This window comes from Penicillium atrosanguineum (assembly GCF_028827265.1).
Source record: "Penicillium atrosanguineum strain IBT 20685 chromosome Unknown utg000004l_segment0_segment0, whole genome shotgun sequence".
NCBI classification, from domain to species: Eukaryota; Fungi; Ascomycota; class Eurotiomycetes; order Eurotiales; family Aspergillaceae; genus Penicillium; species Penicillium atrosanguineum.
The window spans coordinates 118699-146292 of record NW_026623136.1 but is presented as its reverse complement, the minus strand read 5'-3'; the positions used below and the strand labels follow the sequence as shown (position 1 = coordinate 146292).

The 27594-nt window shown below is 50.0% G+C and overlaps 12 protein-coding genes across 12 annotated transcripts; 7 read left to right on the top strand and 5 right to left on the bottom strand.

Annotated features, from left to right (window-relative positions):
• Window positions 1-1620: 1620 nt before the first annotated feature.
• On the top strand, window positions 1621-4007 carry N7443_005357 (uncharacterized protein; the record flags this gene model as incomplete). Its single annotated transcript, XM_056885413.1, has 3 exons — window positions 1621-1847; window positions 1895-2978; window positions 3027-4007. 3 exons carry the CDS (start codon window positions 1621-1623, stop codon window positions 4005-4007), a joined length of 2292 nt encoding a protein of 763 aa, XP_056740861.1.
• Window positions 4008-4556: 549 nt separating this feature from the next.
• N7443_005356 (glycosylphosphatidylinositol-alpha 1,4 mannosyltransferase I) lies at window positions 4557-5930 on the top strand (the record flags this gene model as incomplete). The annotated part of the gene is made up of 3 exons (XM_056885412.1): window positions 4557-5543; window positions 5596-5703; window positions 5757-5930. 3 exons carry the CDS (start codon window positions 4557-4559, stop codon window positions 5928-5930), a joined length of 1269 nt encoding a protein of 422 aa, XP_056740860.1.
• Window positions 5931-6111: 181 nt separating this feature from the next.
• Window positions 6112-8417, bottom strand: N7443_005355 (DNA damage response protein RcaA; the record flags this gene model as incomplete). The annotated part of the gene is made up of 5 exons (XM_056885411.1): window positions 6112-7882; window positions 7934-8085; window positions 8134-8213; window positions 8269-8331; window positions 8381-8417. The coding sequence occupies 5 exons, from the start codon at window positions 8415-8417 to the stop codon at window positions 6112-6114; spliced, it is 2103 nt and encodes a 700-aa protein (XP_056740859.1).
• Window positions 8418-8553: 136 nt separating this feature from the next.
• N7443_005354 (Y-family DNA polymerase) lies at window positions 8554-10441 on the top strand (the record flags this gene model as incomplete). The annotated part of the gene is made up of 2 exons (XM_056885410.1): window positions 8554-8703; window positions 8759-10441. The coding sequence occupies 2 exons, from the start codon at window positions 8554-8556 to the stop codon at window positions 10439-10441; spliced, it is 1833 nt and encodes a 610-aa protein (XP_056740858.1).
• A 562-nt stretch (window positions 10442-11003) lies between these two features.
• On the top strand, window positions 11004-12839 carry N7443_005353 (uncharacterized protein; the record flags this gene model as incomplete). Its single annotated transcript, XM_056885409.1, has 1 exon — window positions 11004-12839. One exon carries the CDS (start codon window positions 11004-11006, stop codon window positions 12837-12839), a length of 1836 nt encoding a protein of 611 aa, XP_056740857.1.
• Window positions 12840-13580: 741 nt separating this feature from the next.
• N7443_005352 (iron-containing alcohol dehydrogenase) lies at window positions 13581-14852 on the top strand (the record flags this gene model as incomplete). Its single annotated transcript, XM_056885408.1, has 2 exons — window positions 13581-14432; window positions 14478-14852. 2 exons carry the CDS (start codon window positions 13581-13583, stop codon window positions 14850-14852), a joined length of 1227 nt encoding a protein of 408 aa, XP_056740856.1.
• Window positions 14853-14923: 71 nt separating this feature from the next.
• On the bottom strand, window positions 14924-16072 carry N7443_005351 (uncharacterized protein; the record flags this gene model as incomplete). Its single annotated transcript, XM_056885407.1, has 2 exons — window positions 14924-15910; window positions 15968-16072. The coding sequence occupies 2 exons, from the start codon at window positions 16070-16072 to the stop codon at window positions 14924-14926; spliced, it is 1092 nt and encodes a 363-aa protein (XP_056740855.1).
• Window positions 16073-17307: 1235 nt separating this feature from the next.
• On the bottom strand, window positions 17308-18478 carry N7443_005350 (uncharacterized protein; the record flags this gene model as incomplete). The annotated part of the gene is made up of 3 exons (XM_056885406.1): window positions 17308-17947; window positions 17998-18213; window positions 18270-18478. The coding sequence occupies 3 exons, from the start codon at window positions 18476-18478 to the stop codon at window positions 17308-17310; spliced, it is 1065 nt and encodes a 354-aa protein (XP_056740854.1).
• A 711-nt stretch (window positions 18479-19189) lies between these two features.
• Window positions 19190-19604, bottom strand: N7443_005349 (uncharacterized protein; the record flags this gene model as incomplete). Its single annotated transcript, XM_056885405.1, has 3 exons — window positions 19190-19249; window positions 19302-19393; window positions 19448-19604. 3 exons carry the CDS (start codon window positions 19602-19604, stop codon window positions 19190-19192), a joined length of 309 nt encoding a protein of 102 aa, XP_056740853.1.
• A 529-nt stretch (window positions 19605-20133) lies between these two features.
• N7443_005348 (Zn(II)2Cys6 transcription factor domain-containing protein) lies at window positions 20134-23302 on the top strand (the record flags this gene model as incomplete). The annotated part of the gene is made up of 8 exons (XM_056885404.1): window positions 20134-20385; window positions 20440-20691; window positions 20740-21308; window positions 21362-21791; window positions 21851-21985; window positions 22032-22147; window positions 22212-22601; window positions 22651-23302. 8 exons carry the CDS (start codon window positions 20134-20136, stop codon window positions 23300-23302), a joined length of 2796 nt encoding a protein of 931 aa, XP_056740852.1.
• A 528-nt stretch (window positions 23303-23830) lies between these two features.
• Window positions 23831-25674, top strand: N7443_005347 (uncharacterized protein; the record flags this gene model as incomplete). The annotated part of the gene is made up of 5 exons (XM_056885403.1): window positions 23831-24026; window positions 24081-24215; window positions 24272-24441; window positions 24500-25567; window positions 25639-25674. 5 exons carry the CDS (start codon window positions 23831-23833, stop codon window positions 25672-25674), a joined length of 1605 nt encoding a protein of 534 aa, XP_056740851.1.
• Window positions 25675-25804: 130 nt separating this feature from the next.
• N7443_005346 (histidine phosphatase family protein) lies at window positions 25805-27500 on the bottom strand (the record flags this gene model as incomplete). The annotated part of the gene is made up of 3 exons (XM_056885402.1): window positions 25805-26654; window positions 26712-26841; window positions 26891-27500. Coding segments are annotated over 3 exons (1590 nt in total), but the record flags the coding sequence as incomplete, so codon positions are not given.
• Between the last annotated feature and the right edge of the window lie 94 nt (window positions 27501-27594).

The following is a 27594-nucleotide window of genomic DNA, read 5'->3' as shown; positions in this document are numbered from 1 at the left end:
AGGGACAGGAGCTTCAATGCGGAACTGCTCTTCTTCATGGCTTTTTTCAAAAGTCCCACAGTAGAACCATGAATTATATTCAACGAAATATATGTGCATAGATATCACCTGAGGCACCAGACCAGAGGAACGGTAGACCACACGTTCCCTATTTGGACACGGAGCAACACACCCGCTCAGCTTCTGGGGGACTCACTTTCTCCCCACTCACCGAGTTGAACTTACCTTGTGCATTAATATTTTTCCATGTTCACGACCGACCATGGACAATCGATTCAGCATCGGCCCCCCGGCTCGTGATGAAAAGCGCTAGCCTCCTCCCGCTTATTCTTGCGAGACTAGTCTCTCAACCGAACCAATAGCTTCCTTCGGCCCCGGAATTCGGGAGGCAAAGGCGTCGCATCCATGGGCCTTCTCATCAAAGACACATGTGCTCCAGACTTGGCATCTTAACCCCCGCCCCCCACCCTCTCCAGAGTCGAAGCCCAAATGCCCCAGGTTTTATGGAATTGAACTGCCGGCCATGCACAGTTCATGCCTTCCCTGGGATCCATTCGGCTCTTCTTTTTCTCCACTCTACATTGGATTTCATATCCAGCTTTTCATGACAGGCCTGGCATTGGAGGGCTTGGGTTCAGGTCACACCCGAAACCTCATGTTCTCGGGCCCTTGACTCGAAAGAGACATCGTGCCCGCGTCAAGGCCTTGGTAATAATAGCCCACGAGGTGGCGATTGGGTGACTGCCAGGCACTTTTCGCCCCGCCTGATTAGACCGTGCGAGATGAGGTGACTCGTTCCTTGAATGGCCATCCTCGCTTCGTCTCGATGAAACCTGGGAGGGTCGCTGGAATGGTGTTAACAGGAGGAACGTTGCATAGACTCTAGTCGTATTGAGTAGTAGGTGTCTGAGTAGATTCAGGAGGCATTCGGGAATCGGACGAAAGGAAGAAGCCGGAGTAATTTGAATGTTCCAGACACCCTGGTCTGTTCTACTTTGCATCTTCCCCAGCTGATCGTCTGTCCTCCTGCAGGGTTTGCTTCAACGTGAACTCTGGGGGGAATTGCCCCCTCTCTGGAGAAATTGGATCTGACGCCCCAGCGCGTGAAAGGTGGGTGGGAAGAGCATGCGGCGCTCGTAATTCAATGCAATTTGACACCCTGGACTGGCGCGTGGCACCCTTTCGGTAAGCAGGCCTGCCACTCGCTAGTAATTCCAACCCTCATTTAAATCCTTGTCATATGTAGTCTGTATTAGTGACGCACATTAGGCAACTCTGCCATTAAACTAGAACCATTAATCCCGCACATCCAATAAGCGAGGCCCCATAGGAGCAAAGGGTGCGTTCTCCGAAATGCGGGGGAGTTTAGGCCGATCAGGCTATTCTTCACGTTAGCTTGTCTTCCTCTCCCTTATCCTTCCCTTTTATTGAGTTTCAACGCTCCACCTTTGCAGAGACATGATCGCCCTCCTATCATAGCCGTGCCTAATCCGACTTGCAACATTGTGCAGTGCGTGAATCTTACGACTGCATCTCTCACCAACTTCATTTCTCATCCTTCGACTTGAAAACTCGCAAAATATGTGATTTCTGACTGGCTCGCAGTCTTATAGCCACGTAATGTTCCACACCTTCGAGGGGTTTGAGAATTCAGGGCCAGCAACGCCTGCCCGAAGACCTAGCAGCGAGAGGCGCGAATCTGTGAGTCGCAGAGTCACTACTCTACGTGCGTGTACATCTTGTCGCCATCGCAAGATAAAATGTGATGGTGAGAAACCCTGTGAGGCTTGTCGGTGGTACAAGAAAGCAGACCAATGCCATTATTCCGATCCACGCCCTTCAAGAAGGTATGTGTGTCCTGACATAAGATATGAGTGCGACTAACATGCAATAGACATGTCGAGAAATTATCCACAACCTTGGATGAATATCGCAGTGTGCTAGAGAAGCTTTTTCCAGACGTGGTTCCTGAGTCTCTTGTCAATCTCAGCAGAGAGAAATTGCTCGAATTAACGACTGGCTCGGCTTCATACTCACTAGCAGGTGCGCATCCTGCATCGCCTGCAACTTCGGGCTCAGTGGAGGCTCATGTGTCTCCACTATCAAACGAAGATGACAATCTTGAGTCTTTACAAAGTATGCCCGAGGAATTAGATAATATTCGACAGCCCAGCACCAGTGATCTGATCGTGGGTGTCTCTGACGATGTGAACGCACTGTCCCTCTCTGCTCGACCCTCTTCTTCTTATCTGGGTGTATCATCCATTCAGGCGGTTCTCAAAGTCATCGTGTGGCTTGATCCTGGGGCTGGGGCCTATTTCTCTCGGACACCAACAACTCAGCCGTGTGAAAGTGGCCTCGAATATGATACCCGGAATGCATGGAATCAGCCGCCAGTGACACCACCGCACCCTTCGATCCCTTCGACGGAGATGCAAATGCTCGATGCGTATTTCCTTTACTTCCAAGCTTTCGCCCCGATGATCGATGAACAATTGTTCCGCGACACATACATCTCCGGCCGTCGAAGAGATGACCACTGGCTTGCCCTCTTGAATATTGTTCTTGCTTTGGGAAGCATCGCCGCCTCGGGACCGGATGATATGACTCACCAAACATACTTCATACGGTGCAAAAGCCACTTGAGCATTAGCTCACTTGGTAGCTCAAATTTGGAGACCGTCCAAGCACTGGGACTGATCGGGGGCTGGTATTGTCACTACATTAGCCAACCGAACCTGGCATACTCTCTCATGGGTGCTTCACTCCGAATGGCAGTTGGACTGGGCCTACATAAGGAATTCGCAGAAGCACGCCAATCACCAAATTCCGCAAGACTTGCCTCAGTAGATCTGAAGCGCCGGGTCTGGTGGTCTCTCTTCTGCATGGATACCTGGGGAGGCATGACACTCGGTCGCCCTAGTATGGGCCGCTTTGGGCCAAATATTACCGTTAAATCACCCAACTGCCGAGAAAAGGTTAGTCTGAAAAGTCAAATAGTGAAAGGTCATTGCTTACTTTCAAAGGAAAACGTTCTCGAGATTCTCCCACTGGTGGAAAACATTCGCTTCGCCAAGATCGTGACTCAGGTCCAAGAATTATTAGCAGCAGCGCCTCTAGTCAAACATCAAGAGATGTCACATGCAGATACACAACTCCTCGATTGGTGGGAGAATCTCCCACCGGTCCTCAAAGATCACGAGCCCTGCTCTGAGTCTGTTAGTACCGTCCGAACGGTCATGCGATGGCGATATCTTAATCAGCGCATGCTTCTCTATCGACCCACCCTTCTGAGCTATGCCATGCGGCGTGTTCCGTATATTGCGTTGCGATCGGAAGAGCGCACAGCCATCGAGAGGTGTCGCGAAGTCGCCGAGCTGTCTATTCAGAACATTGCTTGCACTGCGCAACTCAACCAGCTCTGTGGCTGGAATGCTGTCTGGTGGACTTTCCAAGCGTCTTTGGTACCGCTAGTTGGCCTCTTTCTAAATGACCCCACAGCCGATGATCCCCGTGCTTCAATTGAATCCTGCCAGGCGCAAGTGGAGACTGCCATGACGATTCTCGCTCGCATGCAATCATATGGACATACTGCGAAGCGGTCTCTTGATGCTGTTTCGTGTATATACGAGGCCAGTAAGCGCGGTCAAGACCTTACCACTTTCACATCTACATCTAGCCTCTCTGCAAGCCTATATTCCGCTAGTCGGGATATGACCTTATTCTCGCCGCCCGAGCCGGCCCGCATGGGCATGCATCAAGGAGAGAATGGTATCGCGGATACCTTGTCATCAACACAGCTCGTTGACGAAACCGGCCAGTACCTGTGGGAGTATCTCAGCTGGAGCGATAATAATCTGTGGCCTGGACTTACGGACCTTGAGAGCCGTGCCGAGGCCATGCCGCTGTTGACGCCGGATCAAGAAAAGGGTCCCAAGTTTGGGGGTCAACCGTATTTTGACCCAATACCGGATACGTATTTCGTCAATCCTCCTCTTTATTATTGAATGTTTCATCGCTTTTGCAACTGTTGACTTGGTGTGTTTGGAGGGTTTTGCATGCGTATTTAGCCTTGGAACCGGGAATGAAGCATGGTGTACATTTTAAGAGAAGTATCAGAAGGGAGAAATTCAGTTTACCAAATGAATGCACGATACTCAGTCCATGTAGCTCCCTAGGCAATGAGGATCCAAGATTACAATGTTATTGCTGTGAGATATGGCGCTCAAAGCAGCGTCGCCTTAGAGCGGCAAGCGAACCACCCAAAAGGGCAATGTTGGGCGCTTACTCAGCACGAGAGCCAACCGCGGCGCTTTTATGGAAATGAAATCTGTAAACATCGCAACTTGGCAAGTTGAAGTATGGAAAGCTAAGCGAAATAAGAAATGGTATTCTTATAGAAAGATTCCGCCTTGTCAGTTTTTCAGTTCATCCGCGGCATCACGTCCATCCAACCGACGGAAGCCAATTCTCTCCTTAAACGCGAGAGATATCGAAAAGGGAGCTTCAAGAAAGTTCACATCAAGCCCCCTGATTTATCGACCTGGTTCATCAATATGGGTCTTTTTGATTCTGCTCCGCGCGTGCTCATCGCCGCCACGGTATTGCGCCTCGTCTTGCTCGTCTACGGCGGCTGGCAGGATGCCAACTCCGCTGTGAAATACACCGACATCGATTACATGGTATTCACTGATGCGGCCCGCTATGTCTCAAAGGGCGAATCGCCTTATGCGAGAGATACCTATCGATACACCCCCCTTTTGGCGTGGATGCTTCTTCCAACGGCTTGGGAGGGACCGGCCCCCTGGTCCACCTTGACTTTTGCATTTGGCAAGACACTTTTTGGCTTAGCTGATGTGCTTGCTGGGTGGTTGGTTGTTCAGTTGTTGAGGCAATGTTATGCTTTCCCAACTGAGCGCGCGCTGCGATATGTGGCTGCAATTTGGCTGTGGAATCCTATGGTTGCTAATATTAGTACCCGTGGAAGCTCGGAGGGGCTTCTTGGTGTGCTTGTTGCTGCCTTGTTGTGGGCTACCTTGACGCAGAGAGCTATTCTGGCCGGTGTCATTCTTGGTCTTGCTGTTCATTTCAAGATCTACCCCTTCATTTATGGAGTGTCTATCCTCTGGTGGTGGGATGCTCAGCGCGATGGTGCCCCTCCCGCCACGAAGACCGGCATATTTGCCCGGATCACATGCTTCGTTACTGCTTCTCGAGTCAAGTTGACTATGGCTGCTCTCGTCACCTTTGTGGTGCTGAACTTGGTCATGTATATTCAGCATGGCATGCCGTTCCTCCATCACACCTTCCTCCACCACCTTACGCGCATTGATCATCGTCACAACTTCTCCCCGTATAGCACTTTGCTATACCTCACATCTGCAGATGTCGTGACGTTCCATTTCGAGACCGTTGCATTCTTGCCCCAGCTACTGCTTGCTGTAGTTGCCCTCCCCCTGGTATTGGCAAAGAAGAGCCTGGCCACCGCTATGCTTGCTCAGACTTTTGCCTTTGTCACCTTTAACAAAGTCTGCACTAGTCAGGTAATTTGATTCTTCCACTTAAGCACAGTATGCATCGCTAATCCCGAAACAGTACTTCATCTGGTACCTTATTCTTCTCCCATTCTACCTACCCTCCTCCTCGCTCATCCGCAAGCCCACATTGGGTATATCGGCTGCAATTTTCTGGGTCCTTGGACAGGTATGTGGCTCCGTTGTGTTGGCTTGCGTCCTCTCAACTCACATGGTATCTAGGCTCTCTGGCTCTCCCAAGGCTACAACCTTGAATTCCTCGGTCTTTCATCCTTCGTGCCCGGGCTCTTCCTTGCATCTGTATTTTTCTTCAGTGTCAACGTCTGGATTCTGGGTATTATTGTGAACGATGGCGGCGCATCCGAGGACGGAAACGACCAGGTTCAAATCAAGTAGTGAGATTGTGGAGGCATAGAGCCAATGTACTATAATAGAAATGAAGCGTTCTACGAATAAATCAAGTCCTATGGAGGGTATGGAAGAGGTATAATTGATATGAATGAGGGTATCGATGCGGAAGTACAAATCGACGCTGGGAAAGATATGCAATACTAATATGAAACCCGACGCCTGGATGCTAACGCTTTCTTCTAAATCGGAAGCGAAGCTCCTCATCGCTGTCTGAATTATTAGCCTGTGTCTGCCGCGGTCGTTTGTGGCTGCGAGCACGAGACAAGCTTGACTGCGGAGGAGTTGGATCTGGAGTGGCCGAGACTGGCACCGAAAGTTCCGATCGTGACACAGCTGATACAGCTCGCTCTTCACGGAGGGGAGCTGATTCTCCACGCTCTGCATGCTGGCTGACCTCGGGTGTTTTTGTCTTGCTGTTGCTGACCCATTGGTACTCCCCGATCCCAAAGTCCTTGCGTGTCACCTCTTCCAGTGGGACAATCACGGCTTGGATTCGCTGGCGGGAACGCTGCGAGTCGCCTTTCCGTCGGAAACGCTTGAAGTTCTTGCGGCCATTCCAATTCTCGTCCCACCTATCAGGGTCTTCGCTTTCGCGGGCAGGTGGTTCTCGCAAGGGGACGTCCATTTCTTCGATGATAGCAAGATTTTTGAGCTCTTCAACATTCACATCCTGCGATTCAAGTGGGTGTTCTGTTGCCTGGCGCTGTTTTTCTTCCTCTTCTTCCCGATGCTTGCGCGCTTCCTCTAATACGTCCATCTTAGGACGCCTCGTCTTGGGGGCCTCTGTTTTGACGCGGGTGGCCCTGCCAGTTTGGGTATCTTCCCCCATCTCCTCGCGCCGGCGTTTCATGGCACGTGCGCCGGGCAACATTTCAGACACCATATCATCTCCGACTTCTTCTTCGACTGTACCGAGGGGCTGAGCCAGGGAAGGATCCTCGGGCTCCATGTCCATTTGTTGACTCTCAATGACATCGTCGGCCTCTGGCGTATGAACTGGGATGGAGTCCATGTCGAAGCCATCATCAAACATTTTCATTTTACTCACGAAGGGGCGCACTCGAGGCCCTCTTGACCTAGATCTTGACCGCGACCTTGACTGTGACAACTCCAGGGGCGTTGCAGAAGCTGGCTCGGGTTCGGATGGCATACCAGCCACAGAGGCTTGGCTCGATCCTTCCTCGCGCGGAAGAGGGCGACAAAGCGGAGAAGCATCATTCCCGAGGATTGCATCTAAGAATTCCCTCTGCTCAATAACGCGTCGGTCAATCGCCAGAGCAACCTCATTACCCAGATCAATAGACCATTGCTCATACTCCCCCTTCGAGCGAAAGCGTACGAGAACAACACCCTCCGGCGTCCCATGACCTTTATAGCCCGCAGCTTGCTTCATAAATTGGATGATCTCCGACGCTGTGGTCACGCCATCTTTGACTTCATATAATAATGCCTTTCCTTGGCCATTGTTGATGGCTGCCTGCAGATTGGCAAACTGAGCAGCATCGCCAAAGACGAAGGTGTAGCCCTCGAAAACATTGACTCGGGAGGGGTTGGGGGAAAAGGCTTCTGTAGAACGACTGGTGGGCTCATTGCCAGCAGGTGGGAGATGCTCCATCGGGTCTGGCCACGATGATTCGAAATCTATCTCCAAGGGCGATAACGATTCCTCATTTTCAAGATCACTCGGAGAGGCAGCATAGACCAGTGCGTCGATATAGGAGTTTTCCACAATGAACTTGCCATTTATGAGCGCCTGGAGACCTTTTGCAGTATTACGCTTGCTTTGGACCACGTGTGTTGTGTGACCGACTAGGTAATCAATCACTGTTTTGATGTCGAGAGCTTCGAGGCGTGAGCGGACTTTGACTAGAGGGTCCTGGGTTCTCATTTCCTTGGATGAGAAGGAGAAACTTAGTACCACTGGCTCCCATTTTAAACTATCGAAGCAATGTCAGTCTGAGGGCCGCACATGTAGGCGGACAACCTACCGGAGAGCGTCTGGAGCTCGACCCAGCTGTATCGTGTGCTCATCCCCATTCAATACCCGCTCGAGACTTTTTATTTGTTCTCCATCAACCGTTGTGCCGCGAGATGATCCGAGGTCGGTGATGCGAATCTGGGTTCGCGCGTGTGTGCGAGTCTGGTGCTCATTAGAAACAAGCTCGGATGGTCGAACGGGCTGTCATACCCCATCTCCTTCCTTCACCTCGAGGACTTGGATCACGATATGTTTACGGGAGATCGTTTTATGGTCAACGGCATGAAGAACTGGTGAATGATCAATGGTCAGTTGAGATATAGAAGCATCGCAGGTCGAACATACCGCCATCTTGCTTGATTCGACCGAAGAGATACTTCTTGCCGGGTCGCAGCCACACGCGCTTCCCTGTGGAATGTCAGTTTTAACCTCTACAGTATTCCGCATCTTCACTCACCGCTCAGAAAATCCCCCGTCGAATCGAGAATCCACATTGATGAAGTTGAAGACTGAAAGTTGCGCCGCCCGCACGTGAACCGCTCAACGCGTGTGCACGTGACTTGGCGTCTCTTTCGCGGCGTCTGCCTACGCTTCATCTTTACTTTCTACTCTCCCTCATGGCTGGAGGATATGGCTACTCCGGGTGTTCCGGTCGACAACAATGAGGATAAGAAAGATCAGTCTGAGCCGGCGGGCGAGGAAGACTTCGAGACGCTGAAATATCAGTTGTTGGGACCCTCTTTAACCAAAGCGGGTCAAGATGCCGTGGATCAGCAAAAGGTGCGGGCAAAATGACGTTATTTATCGGGCTTGGATAGCTAATGTCGAGGGTCAGGTTTCAGAAATCATCTATAATGCCTCGAAAGGTTCCAAATTCTTCAATCATGAGCAGGAGCGAGATCGCAACCTCACCGTGAAGATTGAGCGCATTCTTAAAGCAAAAGCCCGGCTAGAGAAGCTCGATTTGAGTCATGATCTACGACGAGCAGACGAGTACCTTGCCGAGTTGGAACTCAGCCGAGATCTCTCCCAATTTGTCATCCACGTCGACTGCGATGCATTCTTCGCGGCGGTCGAAGAACTCGATAGGCCCGAGCTGAAAACCGTCCCCATGGCCGTTGGCAAAGGTGTGTTGACAACATGCAACTATTTGGCTCGCAAGTTTGGTGTTCGCAGTGGCATGGCGTCGTTTGTGGCAAAGAAGTTGTGTCCCCATCTAGTCCTTCTCCCACAGAACTACGAGAAATATACTGCCAAGGCCACCGAGATTCGCGCCATCATGGCAGAGTATGACCCGCTTTTTGAGACTGCCAGTGTCGATGAAGCGTACTTGAACATCACTGCCTATTGTGATGAAAACCAGGTGGACCCAGAGGAGGCAGTTCAAAACATGCGCGCGCGAATTCTTGAGGAAACCAAAGTATCTGTCTCCGCCGGTATCGCTGCCAATGCGAAGATTGCCAAAATTGCGTCCAACCAGAACAAACCGAATGGGCAATTTTGCGTTGTGAATAAGCGAGAGGCAATCATGGAATTCATGCGAACTTTACCTGTTAGGAAAGTCAATGGCGTTGGTCGTGTTTTCGAACGAGAGCTAGGTTCTATCGGTGTGGTGACGTGCGGGGACATTTATCCACATCGTGCCATGTTGACCAAGTTATTCGGCGAAAAGGCGTTTCAGTTTCTGGCGCAGTGCTATCTTGGCCTGGGGCGTACAAACATCCAACCCATCGAGGCTAGCGAACGGAAGAGTGTGAGTACAGAGACAACATTCAATGAAATTGGCGATAAGGAGGAGCTTCGAGCCAAGCTTCGTTGGGCTGCAGAAGAGATGGAAAAGGATTTGGTCCGCACCCAGTTCAAGGGCCGCACCCTTTGTCTGAAGGTGAAACTTCACACCTTTGAGGTTTTGACCCGCCAGACGGCTCCACCGCGCGCTGTCTCCCAAGCGAACGATCTTTATGCGTTCGCTCTGCCCATGCTGGTCAAACTGGAAAAGGAAATTCCAGGAATGAAGTTGCGGCTTCTAGGCCTTCGATGCTCTAACTTGGTCAGCACTAAAAAAGCTGGTATCAATTTTTTTGGTGTCACGACACAGCCGAGATCTAGCGCCGCGCAAACAACGGAGACATCAGTTCAGAAAGACGATCATGAAATCGGACCGGAGGAAGCATTTGAGTCGTCGGCCAGACAAGAGGTCCAAGATGAGATGAATGACCTGGAACAGCTGAGCCAAGAGGCTGCCCATTTTCCTGATACTGGAGAGTCTAGTGGTGCTGTCAACCCTGGCAGTTCACCTGCCCAGTGGGAGTGTCCCATCTGTGGTCGGCCGCAAGTTGCGGATGATCGGGTATTTAACGACCACGTGGACTTCTGTCTCTCTCGCCAGACCATCCGTGAGGTAGTTGAGGATACTTCACAGGAGGAACCATCAGCTCCTGCCAGTCGCAAGAGAAAACCCTCTCAACCGAGTACTGCCAACAATGATACCCGACAGAAACGGCTTTTCTTTCAATGACCGTGGATCCCGACCAACTCTGCGGAAGCCCCGATCGCTTTCGAACAACCGGTACATAGTCAAAGAGTTACCGGAGCACATGCTCCGTGTGGCATATGTTCCTGGAGATTTCGCATTTTCATTTCGGTATTTGTTGCTTTTCAAACCCGAGGATCCATGATCGACAGACCAATGGGATACCAAGTGGAGCATGAGGATGCCTGTCAAGGCCCTGTATCAATCTTGCGTGGTATTAGAACAGTAGATCAATGAATGTAACAAAAAGACGACTTCTAATCATTCACTATAGCTTTGATTCAGTACAGTAAACCCCAATCTAGATGAAAAGAGCGCCGTGTTTACTCGGAATTCCACGTTGCGGTGAACGAACGCCCTAAACCGCATTTGGGCCGAATGTTTTCGAGTCCCTCGCCTCCCACCTTCACACATCTCTCCACTTCTAATCAGGCCACTCCCTGTCTCCCTATCTCCCTGTCTCGTCTCTATCCTGAGAGAGATCTCGTTGTGGTGTCATCATGCTCACGAGCCTGCGGTGCCTCGCAATGCCCGCTTCCGCACAACTATGACATCCGATAAACAAAACAATGGCTATCCCGCCAAACCGTTCACGCCCACCCTCTCCGCAGCCTTTCACCGCAACAAGAAAGCTCCTTTGACCCCGAAGCTGGCCTCCCCGAGTCCTGGTCACCCCGCTACTCGTCGTCTCGCACATCCTGATCACCCCTATTCTACACCCATTAAAGATGAGATCACCGCCGTCCCTTCCACCTTCCTTAGCACCAATGTCACCCCTCGATCGGGCTCCCGTACGACTCGACGCGATACAGCATTTGCCTCGCCTACGAATACCCCTCCTACTCCATCCCCGCAGATTCCATACTCACAGCCCACCGTGGGCCTGGGACTCCAAGGAGCGCGGAGGACGGAGCGGAGCCCGGCTCGTGGGGTGAAACCAGAGCAGTCAAGGAGTCTGCGAGCCAAAACTTTGACTGCAGAGGGATCGCAAGTCTCGCGTCCCAATTCATTCTCCGACATGGCAGCCGCCTCCCCTATGTTCTTCCATGCATCCGACGCACGATCAACTGCTTCCTCCGATTTGGATACATCCCGCCCTAGGCCAGGGCAGGCGCCGCTACAGGCACCAGCCCAGGGTAGGATGTCTCCGGCCTCGAGCTTTATGTATGCAAACGGAGATCAAGACCGGCAGGCTGCGGATGACTCGTATTTCTTGAGCACTGGCAAACGGCGGTCAGGGGGACTGCCTCGTCCTACACCTGCTAGATCAGCTATTTCTCCCTCCCCGCGTTTGATGAAATCCCCTCGACCATCAGACGCTACATCACCACTCGCCGATGATACACATTCGCAACCCAGTCCAAACCCAGACATGAGCTTTGACAATATTCTACATCGTTTCGACTCTCCTCCGAGCATCATTCCCGATAGACCACAACGCCCGTCTATCGGCCGACATACGAAATCAATAAGTATTGATTCGGCCAGCAACATTTCATTTTCGCAAGACAGTCTTCGTGCCAGTCCGATTATCGTATCGAACAACTTGAACGACGGTACGACACCCGTGATGTCTGATCCAATACCTACCCTTCGCCCTCGCATCTTCAGCAACGGTTCTTCTGTCTCCACCAACCCACCTATGTCGATTCCTGTGAGCCCCGGGAAATCCGAAGTTGGTGAAGGCGCCTTGAATGCTCGCACGGAGCGCAAAATTTTGGATCTGGAGATTAGCAACTCATCACTGCTTGCCATCAACCGAACTTTAGAGCGCGAAATGCGGAACCAAAAGGCTGAGCTTCGACGATTCCGACGCCTCAGCCGATCTGGCCGTTTATCCATGGCACCTTCGGCCCGTTCGTTCTCCGGTACTGCACTGTCAACAACCAGTGAAATGGAAGGAGTCAGCGAACTTTCATCTATCCGATCTCAGGATGACATGTCTGATTACAGCGACGAGGATTCAATAGCCGATGAAGGCATTCTGAGTCCAGGCTCGCTCGCAGAACATGATGCGAAACACCGAGCCCACGACGAGAAACGATTTATGGTCGACCTTGCCCGGCACCAGGAGCTTCTGGTTGATAGTCAGAAAATGAACCAGAGCCTTAAACGATGCCTCGGCTGGACTGAAGAACTCATCAAGGAAGGTCAGAAGGCCCTTGAATATAGTGTTCATGTCCAGGACATCGAATTGGGCGGGCGGGTCTTGTCTCCTGAAGAACTCGGTGAGGTCGGCGAGAGTGGACGCGCACTGCTTAGCCCTTCTACCGAATTTGCTGCTTTCCCTCCTCACGACACACCTTCCGATTCCTTCTTTGACTTTGACGCAGCAACACTCCCTCTACCCTCGTCTCCAGGTGGGACTGATTTAATCTTCTAATCTTTCATTCGTTTGTACCTTTTGCCAAATACCCCCTTGTTCAAATTTGATCTTGCTACTATATCTTGATACATTGCTGCATTTGGTTTACTTCTCTCGTTCGGATTCCCCTCATGTACCACATCTGTCCTTGATGGCTTTCTTTCTTTGGGTTCGATCTCTTTATCGGTGATGACTTATAGATCTTGCAAGAAATGGTTGATTTCGGCTGAAATACTTTGACTTTGTGATTGATACCCGACATGCACAATTTGTCTACTTTTGTACTCGTCCTCTCGGCCAAATATTATAACTTAAACATCCATTGCTACCGGTGCATCTTTTCGACACCAGGCCCTTTGCTCAAATTATTTGGAACACTGAGCGCCCTGTGTGTAAATGACGATCTGGTGCCGTAGGTGAAGAGAAAATTTGCTTTTAAATAAAGAGAAGAGCAAGGACTATAGATTGACTCCACAGTCAGGAAGCGCTCATTAGATTCGTCAATCTTATCTAGTTCCCTGTCGCATATTTTGTACTTGGCTACCACATAGGCAGCTTTTGTTCACCATGACTTTGGGGGCATCTGGAATTACTATCTCCTGCGCCTTTTCGTCAGCCTACTGATCTGCAAAAGCCTTCGACTAGCTTGGCGATGCTGTTTGCCAAGCAAGGCATAGCGGGGGCCTGGGGCCGCCCCACCGAGCGACAAGGACGATGATATAAGCCTTTTTCTCCTTCTCAATCATAACCGCTCTCAAAATGCCTGAAACTGTGCGCCCGGCTTTTGATAGCTGCGACCGTCCCCAACTATCATATGGCATCGAGTTTCCTACCGCAGCTGCTCGACATGTTACCAACACCTTTATGGCATCGCGAGTCTACGTGATCTGCTCCGGTTCTCTGGCACGTAACACCGATGCCCTGGATCGACTGATTGCTGCTCTGGGACCTGAAAAGATCGCCGGTCAGCGGATAGGAATGAAGCCCCATACTCAATGGTCCGAAGTTTTGGAAATTATCGCCGACGCGCGCAAAGTCCAGGCAGATCTTCTTCTTACACTGGGCGCGGGCAGCCTGACCGACGGGGCTAAAATTATCGCATTCGCACTCGCCAATAACGCAAGCACGCCCGGTGAGCTCAAAGCCCTTGCAGAGGGCCCTGAGAAGCGTACTGGTCTTGTCGCATCTACTGTCCCCATTATCTCTGTCCCTACGTCATTGTCCGCTGGCGAGTATTCCGACTACGCTGGCGGGACTGAAGACGAAACACATCGCAAATATATGTTTTATCCCCCATTACGTGGCCCTGAGCTCGTCATCCTTGACCCCCAACTGGTGGAGACGACGCCCGACTCTATTTGGCTGAGTACTGGTGTCCGCACCGTCGATCATTGTGTTGAGACTTTATGTGCCGTCGGAAACACTACCCCGGAATCTGATAACTTGGCGCGAAATGCACTTGGTAACTTGGTGTCGAGCCTTCTACGGTGCAAACGCAACCGCGCAGACTATGATGCTTCTTTACAGTGCCAGCTTGGATCTGTCGATGCCATGGCTGCATGTCTTAGCGTATCATTTAAGCTTGGAGCGAGCCACGGTATCGGACATCAGGTATGGTATTCATCAGACGCTTTTTTAATATACTAACAAACATAGCTCGGTCCTCTCGGAGTTGGTCATGGAGAAACCAGCTGCATCTGCCTTCCAGCCGTATGCAAGTACAACGCCGCACATAATGCAAATAACGAACGCCAGGCTAGCTTGCGCCACTTGATGGCCCAGGATCCAATTATCGCTGAAGTCTTGCGCGAGCGCTTGAATGATATTTCTACTGCTGATCTTGGTGATATTCTAGATGCCGTTATTCGCGAGCTTGGAATGCCTCGGTCGCTAGCGGATGTAGGCATCGGCCGCGACAAGTTGGACATGCTAGCCGAAAATAGTCTGCAAGATCCGTTGTGCCAATCGAACCCTGTACCATTGACGGAGAAGTCGCAGGTATTGGAGATTCTCGAGATGATAGTAGAATGAAGTATAGCGAAGAAATAGTGAAATTCAGTTAACCTAAACTCAACAATTCGATCGTAGTAAACTCAAACAGCTCACGGGAATGGGCACTGTCCCAGCCTTTGCTGTCGAAGAGTATCCTTGATCATTTCCAACTCCTTTCTGCCTTTGCCCTCGAAATATTTGGGACCCAGATCAGGTGTGTAATAACCCCGAGGATAATACTTGTCGCCATCATCACCTGGCAGGGGTTGTCCCATCGCCCACTTGATCCAAGCCACTGGACCCCAGCGGTTCCAGATAGTGGGCTGAACATAGAAAGGTGCGCCTTCGTAAAATGTGACATAGTTCCTACCATGCTCGTTGGGCTTTTCGGTAAAGACATCCAGGCGCATGAAGCTCGGACGAGGCAAAGCTAGATAGCGTAAGATCACTCTGCGCAATTGGAAGATTGAGGCAAATGTGATCCTGAAGAAAACAGGAGGTGTTTCCATCATCATCGCGTTTCGAAGACGTTCATCCATGAGGAACGAAACAAAGTAGACGCCTAGGGGCTTCATAAAACCCGGAAGATTGTACACCAGTACATCTATGGTCTTCTCGGCGATCTCCTTGTTGCGAGGATGCGGCTTCATGTGTTGCAACTCGTAGTAGTTACTCCATTCACTGACTTCTTCCAACCAGTGTATCCCATCCCTAAAGCCAATCTTACCAGAAGGAAGCTTCTCATAGCTGATGGCCAGTGCATCGCCCAGACTTTTCCAGTAGGTGCCGACAGCACAGCGCTCCATCTCAGTCATCTCGCGCCATTCATATAGCTTGACAAACCGGATGGGCTCAGTTGCGAATAGACTCAGTGTGTACAACATGTCGTCTTCCAGGATCTTTCCACTGTCTCGGTAGCCCTTATGCAGAAATTTGGTTCGCGCAATGGCAGTTTGCGCTCGTTCTGAACTAGGGTCAAATGCCATGAACTCGCCGATCAGTGTACCAGTGTCGGCATATCGTTTGAATGAAGTTGCCGAATCCGAGAATTGAGAGGTTCTCAGAAGAAGGGTCGATATCGTGGGGATCCCATAGGTCTATGACAGTATCTGTCAGTTATTTTGCTCTTCTTCAAATCAATGGGACATTCTTACCCGGAAAAGAGCAAATTGGAGTGATTTTAGAACTATGAACGGATACTCCATCTGCATTATTGTCTTCTGGATGGCAAATGCATCGTGGTCCGTCATTTTTCCCATCGAGGCCCGGGTCTTATAAGGGTATTTATTGTGAAGATTGCGACGCCTTCGAAACCGTAGTGATGATGCAAGCACGAGATATGCAGTCAGTCCCAAAAGACCGTAGAAGATGCGTCCCAGTAGTGATACTTGGGACAAGTGGTTCAAAATTGGATTTTGGAGCATGAGATAAAATGAGATAGGCCATGCCATAATGGGAAATAATATCTACTTTCAGCTTAGAAAGTGCAAGGAACTGATTTGATGAAGATGTACTCTTGGGCTTACAGGGTGACGTGCTCTTTTATACATAATCTGTCTCTTCTCGTGACAAGCTCTCCTTCCGAATATCATGGGGCATAATTCGATGATGCTGATGATCCTCCATCTATTCCATCTCATGGTACATTTTCCCCCGAGGCACCCGTCTAAAAGAGCCAACGGACCGAGGAAAGTGAATGCCCGAGCGCGGGGCAGCCCTACAATACAATGCGAGCACAACATGGGCTAGTTCTGATGTCTCATGTCAATCATAAACACTTGAAGTCTATGAATAAGCATCTTGGGTACGTTGTGCTTAGCAAAAACGTATCCGGAGGGGCAATGTTGTGAGATAAACAGTGGCGTGAGCCCACAACCGAGGTGATGCATCGCGACGCAAAAAGCGGCTAGACGGAAACGAAGTGGTGTTTGTATGATTATCTCAGACTTTCAAATAAACAGTGGCCTAGGGATTGCATAGGGTCCACTTGCTCGGCACTTCAGGGCGGATTCCAGCTGGCCGAGATCGTACGACTAACTCGAACGATCACAGCTCGGGAGAAGAGCAGCTTCGAGCGGGGAGATCGACATTCTCTGGGCGAAAAGAGGCTGGAGATCGCCGCTTACAATTCGTGTTTTAGATTCACTGTGGTTGGTTCAGTGTTTGGTCAGTCCCACTTCACATGGAAGATGGCCATGCATTGCGGAGATGTTGTAATTCCCCCGTGTTTTCGTTACCCGGAATTTCATCTACCTTGCTTTCTATTCGGCAATTTCATTTCCCAAAAAAAGTCATCTAGACATTTAAATAGAGATAGGAGGACAATCTTGAAGTTGAAATTTGTTCGAGGCATCCAAATAATCATTGAGCTGCGTTCAGGCCGTGTACATATACACCTGGCCTTCACCTGGCCTACACCTCAAAACATCCTCACGAAACATGCAATGGACCAGTACAGAAATTTTCAATCAATTATAGCAGGTTAAGATCACACTCAAGCTGTCGCGGTGGTCTGCTTGATAGTCGCTTCGTCCTGATCCTTAATGTATGGAATGCCAGTCAACTTAAAGGCCCGCTCGCTCAGGACTGGGTCATTGACCGGCACAGCGCGATTATGCGGATCCTCTTTTCCATCACGCTGAGCAACATTGGATCCAGTATGCTTTGCATTAGGCCAATGCGTGGTACCAACACGTCGATCAAAGGCGTCCTTCTTTCGCAAGAGATCGTCCTGCGACGCATCTGCGACCGGCATAAAGCAAGTGTAAACCGCGAAGCGGGGCTGGTCGTTCTTCGGGCTTAGGTTGTAGTGCGGCGTGCGTGAGTCCCAGAGCAAGAGATCACCCGGTTCAGCGCACACTTTCTCCCAAGTGCATCCGTGGTCTTCGAGCCACTTCTGGCCTCGCTCGGTGAAACCGTACCACTCGGGTGTCCAGGCTGGGATCCTTTCTTCATCGGCCATCTCTTTATGGAACTGCTCGGATAGTAGGTGGCCGCCTCGGCAGACGATCAAGCCTCCATCCTCTGGTCCGTTGGGTAGGGTATTTACCAAGCCTTGCATGCAACGGAAGCCATGCTTCTCCGGGTCTTGATCCTGGTGAGGCCAAGGCTTGTTGGGTGCAATATCTGTACGGCTATATCATGGTCAATTTCTATCAGTTTGTCGAAGAGGCGATGTACATACTTGGGGAATTGGAAGTTGATAGCATCAAAAGATACAATGAGGTCTTCATCGTCGTAGATCTTCTCAAAAGCCGCGACAACTCCTGGCTCGCTTCGGATATCCCACACAAATTTCTCGTGTGGGAGGCCATAATGGAGACACATGCCCTTCTCGTTGATAAGGGGAAGATTGTCCTTGTGGACGGTCGAGAGATCGTTGCGGTCGTAGCCTAGATTGCTGAAAAGAGCATTAATTAAGGAACTTTGAAGGAACCCCTTTGTTATGAAACGTACAAGTTCTCCAACCACGAATGCATCTCATCTGCATACTTCAGAGCCCTTTCACGAGGAATAGCGCCCTTGACAATGGCAAAGCCATCACGGGTCAGTTGGTCACGGAAATCACCGAATTGCTGATCGGTCCCGTCGACGCGCATCCGACCAAAGCCGTGCAGGTTTGGATTGGTCGAGGCCGTCTGGGTTATGGTGGTTGTAGCAGACATGATTGGTCTGAGGTTCAACTTATTTCTCTTCAAAGTAGGTGATCAGTTTGAAGACACAGAAGAAGGTTTGGCAGAGACCTGTGTGTCATTTATAAATCAAAACAACTTCTCATAAACTGGAAATTCCAGGCTTCCACAAGGCAAGCATGATGTCCACAGACACTCCACACTAATTCACCATCATGAGAGGCAAAATTCTCGCTTCGATTGGCTCCAGGGCTTCAACAGTCCGTGGCGACCCTCCTCCATCTTCCGGAAAGTGGGCGGGTGGGGTGGGGATTCGGAATCATGGACATCGGGTATGTGGAGGGAATAGACCAGTGTCTGTGCTTCTCAGCCGACGAGATAAAGGCGGAAAATGGAGACTAGTACCTCGTGACGTCCAAGACTTCTTCTGATGTACTGGAGGGCAAACATTTGCAAACGGCATGCGCAGGTGCACGCTGGGTGCTCACTTGGGCTTGAATTGAACCCTGAGGTCCCGCCGATATATGCAGCGGAAACATGCCCACGATCTCTACGTGTCCTTGGAGTTTCAAAGAAAACATTCAAACAAGAATCGAGAACTTCACTCTAAAGCGAGATCTATCATCATATTCATTGCTGTTGACTCGAATCTACTGAAGCTTCCAGTCATTCCAGAATAATAATTGATTTGTGTTGATTCCCGAGCCTCGGATCCTTGAATCAATTTCTCAAATCTAACCCGGTTCACCTTGATTCAGGGAGCACACAAGTAGGATTGATTTCTGGGCTCAAGTCTTCCACCAGCTTCATTGTTCTTAGCTTCATAAATTTATCTATCTTTCGGTTCAGTACTTACCGGGTCGCAGCATGCGGCGTGCTGCTCAGTCTTGCAGGGGCTGTAGACCTGGCTTCCATCCGCAGCTTCGGACAACTTAATTGCGTGGTTACCTTGATTGAATTGTTAGCGCGTCAAGAAGTAAAAGAAGCGTCTCAATGACACACAATCTTCGCCGGTATATAGGAACGTTAGCAAGATGTCTTGGGTCAGGATCTTGCAGCATAAGCCAGGATCTCCGGCAGGTATTGGGTTGACTGGTTTGATGCAAGTGAATTCGCAGCTAGCCGCAGCGGCGAGGACGATCAAAGCGAGAAGTTTCATGTTGTCCCGAAGGAGTGGTAGCCGGCCAGTTCACGCGGCGTTCGCCAAGGATCTCCATCTCCAGCCCCTGAGAGGGACGAAGAATGATGACGTAAATGTCATTTTAGTGGAGACAATATGCGCCGTTGGAAAGAGGGTGCATGTACAGGCAAAGACCGCGAGGCTAGCAGATCAAGCATCGATTGATGGCTCTTAAAATATCCAACCCCAATCTTCCTGAGAATCTGCTGAGAGCTATGGATGGATCTTGCAGGACTTCGTTCTGTTAAAGGCCATTGAGTCATCCTCCCATGCCCAATCTGTATGTTGCATATCGAAAAGTTTCAAACTTCAGAAATGGACGAGAGAGAACCTGTCAGTGTAATTATGAGAAGAGAAAGAGGGGTCTTCTAGCACCCCTGGATGTTCTGCTAGTGGGCGGTGAAAATCAAGTAGACTCCCGCATAGTCTAACAGTCGCATAACGAACAAGTTAGTCAAATGCCTTTTATTTAATAGGATAGTATTTGATGGTTTTAGCAAATCAAGATATGCAGCCTGTTCAACATGCTCGAATAAACCAAGCGAACGTGGATCGGAAGCCGCAGGTGGCCCGCAAAAGAACGCCTCCCGATCGCCTCGGCTCCCCGCACATAAATCGAAGCTCTTCCCTAGCTTCAGGCCTCTCTAGGCCGCGATGTCTGCCCAAACTACACACCGTTCCCCCGCCACAAATCATCAATGTCCTCAATGTGGCAAGGCATACGAGCGTCCAGACCATCTCGCACGTCATTTGGATACTCGTGAGTGACCTAAGACATGGAGAGTTCCTGACGCCTAATGTTGGTGCATTTTAGATCGTAACGAACGCGTCTTTCAGTGTCCGAAATGTGAAAGAGGGTTCAATCGCAGGTAGCATATCAAGCTCCCGCCTCATCTCCATTTGTTTAACGAAGATCAGAGATGTGCTGCAGAGACACCAAGCAGTTCATGAGAAAGAATCTGCAGATGGAAAGGCCTCAAATCGCAGGGCAAAAGAGCGTGCCATCGCAGCGTGCGAAGCCTGTGCGACCGCTAAACTGAGCTGTGACAACGAAAGACCCTGCAAAGTATGCCATTGTAGCTGGCCATCTTCAACACAGCTGACTCTTACATAGCGATGCCGAGGAAAGCATATCCGGTGTGTTTCACAGGCAGCTAAGACATCGCGTCGGACAAGCGATCGGCGGACATCATCAATATCATCACATCCGCCTAATCTCAATGGTCAAATATCGAGTGGTCTATTCGCTGGAACGCCGGACTCGGCTCTCTCCGATTATAACATGCCCCCCGGATCAGTCTCGTACTCAGGCAGTGCTCATGACCCATACGAATCCAACCTCACGCATGAGCTTTCACTTGATACTTTCCTTCCTCGGGGAAATTTACAGACGTATGCAGCTCTCAATAGCTTCCCAGCTTTCTTTGAGCAAGTAATGCTACCAGGATTGGAATCCAAAGATGTCTTTCAAGAAACCCAACAGCCTCGAGTCTTTGATTTCATGCACGATACTGACTTTGCCCTGACTGATAATGACCTTTTCGGAACGGAGTTTATTCCAGATTTGGACAAAATTCTTGACACTATGGGACCAGTTCCCGAGCTTGAGGACCAGCAACAGTCTCCTCAAGATGATCAGGACTCGGCACGTCGACGAGCAGCCGCTTTTCAGCGGTCTCTATGGTCGGTATAACTTTCATACTAATCTTTATTGTTTGCTAACCCAATGGTTACAGGTTGTGGGTACCGGAAAAGAATCAACATGCTTTCAGCGACGAAGGTAGAATCCCCCTGAGGGATAGCGATAGTATACCGACAACACATCAATCTCGTCTTGACGCGCTTCGAATACCTGGAAATCTTTCGCAATATGCGCGAGACGATATTTTCAAATTGGTGTTAAGGACGGCAGGATCAAGACTCTCTGTTTCGGCTTTCCCGTCTGCGGACTACCTTGATAACCTGATCAAAATTGGGATTGGAAAGAGAATAGAGACAGACGCGTGGATTCATCCTTATACATTCTATAATCAAGAGTACCAACAATTGCGCCCGGAATTTCTTACCGCTTTGGTTGCTGCGGGGTGTGTCTGCTGCGGTCTCCCTTCTATTAACAAGACGGGAATAATTCTCCAGGAGATCACTCGAGTTGGACTGGCGCAGTTAGTAAGTGCTTGTCGAGTCTCATGAATCTTGGTTCTGGGGTCTGACATTTAGATTTTTAGGTAGAGGATGACAATAGTGTCATACGTGATCTACAGTACTTGCAAGCTTCAATGCTATGGTTAGACATTGGCATTTCTTGTGGCTTTACCCGGAAAATGCAGATCGCTGAGAGCTATTTGCAACCACTGTCTACTGTGAGTCTCAGGGCCTCGGAGCTGAAAGTCCGGCTAATGATTCAAGGCTCTTCGAAGGGCAATCACATTCGACAAGTCAGCCTACACTCCGATCACACCATATTTCGCTGCAGATGACGCAGAATCGCTGCAGAAGACCTGGCATAATTGGGTGCGACAGGAGTCATATAAGCGGCATGTTACTTTAAGTCCAATTTTCGATGTCTTCTAAGCTGACTATCAACAGATTAGTCTATCATCTTTTTGGTCACGATGTGGAAGTTGCCATATCAATGAACAGGTCCGCTCTTATCTCATACACAGAATTGACGTTGCCTTTCCCCGCCGCTCGGGATCTATGGCTAGCTCAATCCGCCGAAGAATGGAAAGAGATTTGGACGAGCAGATATGGTATGACGAGAGGATCTGATATGAGCTTGCGAGATTTGCTATCGGATTCATCTTTAATCACCCATGTTTCTCCTGAGCTCGATACGGAGATTGCCCGATCTGCCCTTCTTCATGGCCTGGCTATTCAGGTGTGGGAGTTTCGCCAGCAAAACTTATTATCCCAGGGATCGCAGTCAGCGTCGCGTGCTACTGCCCGTCTGTGGCTTCAAAGCAGACAGGAAGATCTGTATGCACCGAATCCGCCCCTTGTTGCTAATTTGCTAATTGCTTCATAGCTATACAACGCTTAGGACTACCCAAAATGATTCCTCAGACCAACCACCCACCAGCACTCTAATGCACGAGTTTGTCATGATGTACCTTCATATAGATATGGACGCAATCCAGCGATTTGTTGGCAGGATGGGAGAACTAGAAGCGCGGCGCGCATACCCAGGTCTACGGGGTTGGAGCCATACGAAAGAAGCCAGGGTGGCCATTTGGCATGCTGGCCAAGCTTTCAGAGCAGCGCGAGCTGTCAAAGCATATCAACTTCGTGGACTTGACTCCTTGGCTGTTTACCATGCTGCTCTCGTCTTGTGGGTCTATGGGTTGCTGCAATGTGGCGAGACAAGGAAGCTTGAGGTCGGTACTCCGATGAGCGAGGGTGAAGCCGTGCCTAGAATTCCTCTGGATGGATCCGAGGACCAGTTGATCAAGGCTTTCTTGGCTCGCGGGAATGGGCGGCCTGGATTGACCATGAACCACCACAATGGAAACGGAGTGGATCCGAAGACATTCTGCGAACTGAGCAAGCCTCGTTTGGTCATGGCCGTTGCGAGGCAAGTGTTTGAGGGGAATTGTCCTCGTTCCCTACCGGAAGACATTCTTCCCCCCATGGTTCAGAATCTGTGTTCCTTGATCGAGGAACTTGGGAATCTTCCATAGTGTGTGCGATGAGATCTAATGAGAGCAAACTTGTACCATATTAAATGCATCGCCATAGAAAGACTTTCTCTCATGGACGAAATCCAATCTTCCATAGTGTGTGCAATGAGATCTAATGAGAGCAAACTAATACCATATTAAATGCATCGCCATAGAATGACTTTCTCTCATGGACGAAATCCATGAACATGTTGTCTCTCAGGCGTAATACTGACTACTGACTAATTGCGATGCCCCTACTTGATGTCGTCGGCAAAGAAGGATTCAATTGTTCCGCCGGCAAATGGGGGACCCACCCCCACGGGGAACCCGAACGGAGTCAGTGGGGGAAAAGGCAAATTACTTCTCCACTGACAGATGCCAGATCCCCCGGACTTCGTTTAGAGCCACATTGATGTACCGATCGGGTCAATACCCCCGCGCCAAAGGCGCGTGGAGGACAATAGCCCCGTGCAAAAAAGCAGAGCATTCGCCCTCTTCTCTCTTCCTTTCCCCGGAGCTGCTGTCCATCACAAACGCCCTAGCATCATGACTACCATCGACCAGAAAGCTCAGATTGATTTTGTGGAGGATGTTGAGCCCCATGATAACAAGAATGGGGATCTCCTTGTCGATGCTGCGGGTTCTGTGCAGCGGTTGCCCGTGCCCAGTGATGACCCCAATGATCCTCTGAACTTCACGGTTTGGGAGAAAGCTGGGGTTATCGTCAGCTGTTGCTGGTTTTGTAAGATCTTCCTCTCTCAGCTTATGTACTTGGAGCTTGCTGATTGAGATATAGCGATCATGTCGTTGTCGGTGGTCGGAGGCCTGGGTGCTATTCTTGGTGTTTTTTTCAATCTATATGTTCCCCAAGGTCATACCCCAGATCAGGTTGTGTCGTTGACAACTTACCCTTCCCTTTTTGTGGGGATTGGTACGTCGATGCTGTCTCTTGCTATGGGACTTGAACTTCTAACTTGATAATCGCAGGAAACTACTTGATTCTCCCACTGGGCCTTGTGTATGGTCGTCGCCCAGCAGCAATCATATCGATTATTGTGCTCCTGGTTGCAACGATCGGATGTGCCGTCTCGCAAACATTTGAACAGCATCTTGGCTTGCGTATTCTTCAAGGCTTGGCGACAGGTGCCACAGAGTCGGTCAGTGGATACGTCGAAGTGAACAAGGGACAGCAACTGACAATTTGCAAAAAAATAGCTTCTCCCATTGATGCTTTCCGAGGTCACATTCTTGCACCAAAGAGGTATGGTCTTTGGTCTATACTGGGCAACACAGAATGTAGTGACCAGTTGTCTGAACCTGGCTTCCTCATACGAGGCCGCAGCTTTGGGATGGCGCTGGTTTTACTGGGTTTATGTGATTGCTGTCGGTGCAGGCCTCGTCATCGTTCTCTTTGGCTGTTTTGAGACTCGCTATCACCGTGGCGCGATGGTTGTCAATGGGCAGATGGTCATTACGGATCAGTTCGGTGTCACGCAGGTTCTTTCCGGCTCCCAGGCTCGGGATCACTTGCAGGTACTCGAGTCAAATGACAATGAGCATGTCCCGGAGGAGCCCCGGCCTAAAAGGACGTACCTTGAGATGCTGCGACCCTATGATAAACCGGCAAAGAACCCACTTCGAGTGGTTTTGGTAGCTTGGTTTCACATGTTCGAAGCTTTCGGTTCGCCAGGTATACTTTACGCCACGTTGTTATCCTCTGTCGTTCTCGGTTCTACTATCGGGATGTCATTATCATACGACGCTGTTCTCCAGTCATATGGTTGGCAAGCCAAGAATGTCGGCTTGATCAACCTAGGCGGCGTGTTCGGCGGTTTCGGGGGAATGTTATACGCAGGTGTGTTTGGTGATTGGTTTATTCTACGCATGGCCAGACGTTCTGGGGGAGTCCATACCCCAGAACACAGATTGATACTGCTGATCTTGCCTGGAATCTTGACCGTGGCCTCTCTTCTACTTTATGGTTTCACCGCGGGAGGAGGCTCGACGTGGGGAGGGCCATACATGGGCTGGACTTTGCTCCAGGTTGCCTTTGTGTCGGTACTGATATTGGCGACTTCATTCGCTGCTGAAGCCTGGAAGAAGAATCCGGGCCCGGCGCTTGTGGCTGTTGTTGGCACGAAGAATATTATTGCCTTTGGGATAAGCTATGGTGTGAATCCGATGGTTGCAAAATATAGCTACCCAGCGGCGATGGGAATATTGGCGGGAGTCACAGGCGGTGTCTTCATGCTTGGTATCCCAGTATATTTCTTCAACCCTATGGTGAGTCCACCTGATTTTCTGGATAGCAAACGAATTGGCAGAGATGCTAACGAAAAGAAACAAAAACACAGTGGCGGCAATATATGCAGAGAAAATCGCGGCTTTGATCTTACTCACTTGTATATTGCACGGCGGTGGACAAGAGATAGCATCAGTTGTATAATTCAAGTGAATCCATTAGTGGAATATGTACATCAAGTCAAGGAGATGATCGTAGAAGTTCCCATTAGAATTTCCTTAGGACTGGACAGGCTGACCATTCGCAACCTGGATGGTAGTGTTGTAATTCCCAAAGCAAGCCTCTTGGTACATAGCCTGCTTGACTAGTTCAGGAACATAATTTAAGAACTTCTTCATGTCACAGAACCCGTTGAGCGAGCCCTTGCAAGCTTCCAACCCCTCAACGGGTACGGGAGCATTGTTCAACACAAAGCGAATATAGTCGGTTGTATTCGAAGTCGACGACAAATCCGGGTTGCTATACATTTGATTCTGAAGATTGTTGAAGTTGACGTCGCTCGGGCAAGTCCAAACCTCGGTAAATAGACGAGCACCAAATGGGGCAACCTTGCGCATGACGAAGTTGCGTGGAACAGCGTGAGGGACGTCACTAGGCATACCGTGCGGACCGTACTTGAAATAGTTCACGCCTAGAGCGGCCAGCACGGCGACAATCACGGTCTCGTGGGACATGTCCATGTACATTAGCTGGTGCAATGGGAATTCGTGAGTGTTGTCATCGTAGGTGGAGTTGATGCTGCTGTCGCTTTTCATAATCAGATGCGACTGCAAACGCGCGGCTACCTCTTCCACATATCCAATACCTTGTGCGCGGCCGCTGGGGGATCCAAAGTTGTTGTTGCCGTAGAACATCATGTCAATGGCATACTCGAAGTCTTTCCACTCTTGTTCTGTGAAAAGTGCACAGAACGAGGACTGACCCAGAGTCGCATACTCATAAGGGCACATACTGAACATAGCATAGACATCCATGGTGGTGAGGTTGAAGTCCTGTGGCAAAAGAGCCGCGAAGCGCTCTCGGGCGTTCTTTGTCAATTTTGGATAAAATCTAGCAACATCAAAGTCCCTACTTTCGTTTCAGCCAAGGTGAAGATCCTGAACAGGGATAATCGTCAGAACTTACCCATTGCTGCTACCGTTGGTGCAAGTTGAAGTCGAGGAGAGTGTGGTGTTAAAGCCATCATCCTCCGACATGATGGTAAGATCGTACAATGAATAGGAGCTGTTGGCTCCAACATTGTTAAAAAATCCGCCTTTGTGAACAGTCAACATCATTCTCCGTTTTTAGGCCTATAACTTTACTTAGCCACCAGCGTGCACTCTCGAGAATGCGCGGATAGTCGGTCGTGCGGAACGTAGGTTTAGGACGAGACGTGCCATTAAGGAACACATTCATTGAGGGATCATAGATGGCATCACCTCGACCAGCACGATACAACAGTCTGCCATACTGGCTCCAAAACAGAGCGCCTGCCGTAGCCTCAGTGGCTGCGCCAGACGGCAGCAGCAGGTTTTCTCCAAGCATGTACTCCCAATCGTTCAAAAAGGAAAGCGGCCCCGAGCCGACCTTCTTGTCGGGGTTCTGCTTAGAATAGTTGGCAACTTTACTAGCAAAGGTCTCCATTCCACCACCGTCGGTGGGCCACGAAGATGGATATCGCTGTGCATGACGGTGAAGCACATGCACCTGAGACAGCTCACATTGGGCAGGGAACCCCTTTTCAATGCCAAATCCGATCGAGTCAGAGTATGGACTTAGGTTGCCCCAGCTTGTCTTCATGTCGAATCCAGACGGAAAGGAGGTTCCGGTTGGTGAGGCTGGCCTTGAGCTAGAACTTATACTCGGCATCACCGCGGCAGTGCTGCCACCTAGGGCGAAAAGAATAATTGCAAGGGAATGCATCGCTACCTTCTGAATCACTATCAAGTTGCGACTCAATGATGCGACCTAAAGAAAGCTCCAATGGAGCCTGAATCCTTATATAGCTTGCTTCTTGGTTCAAATT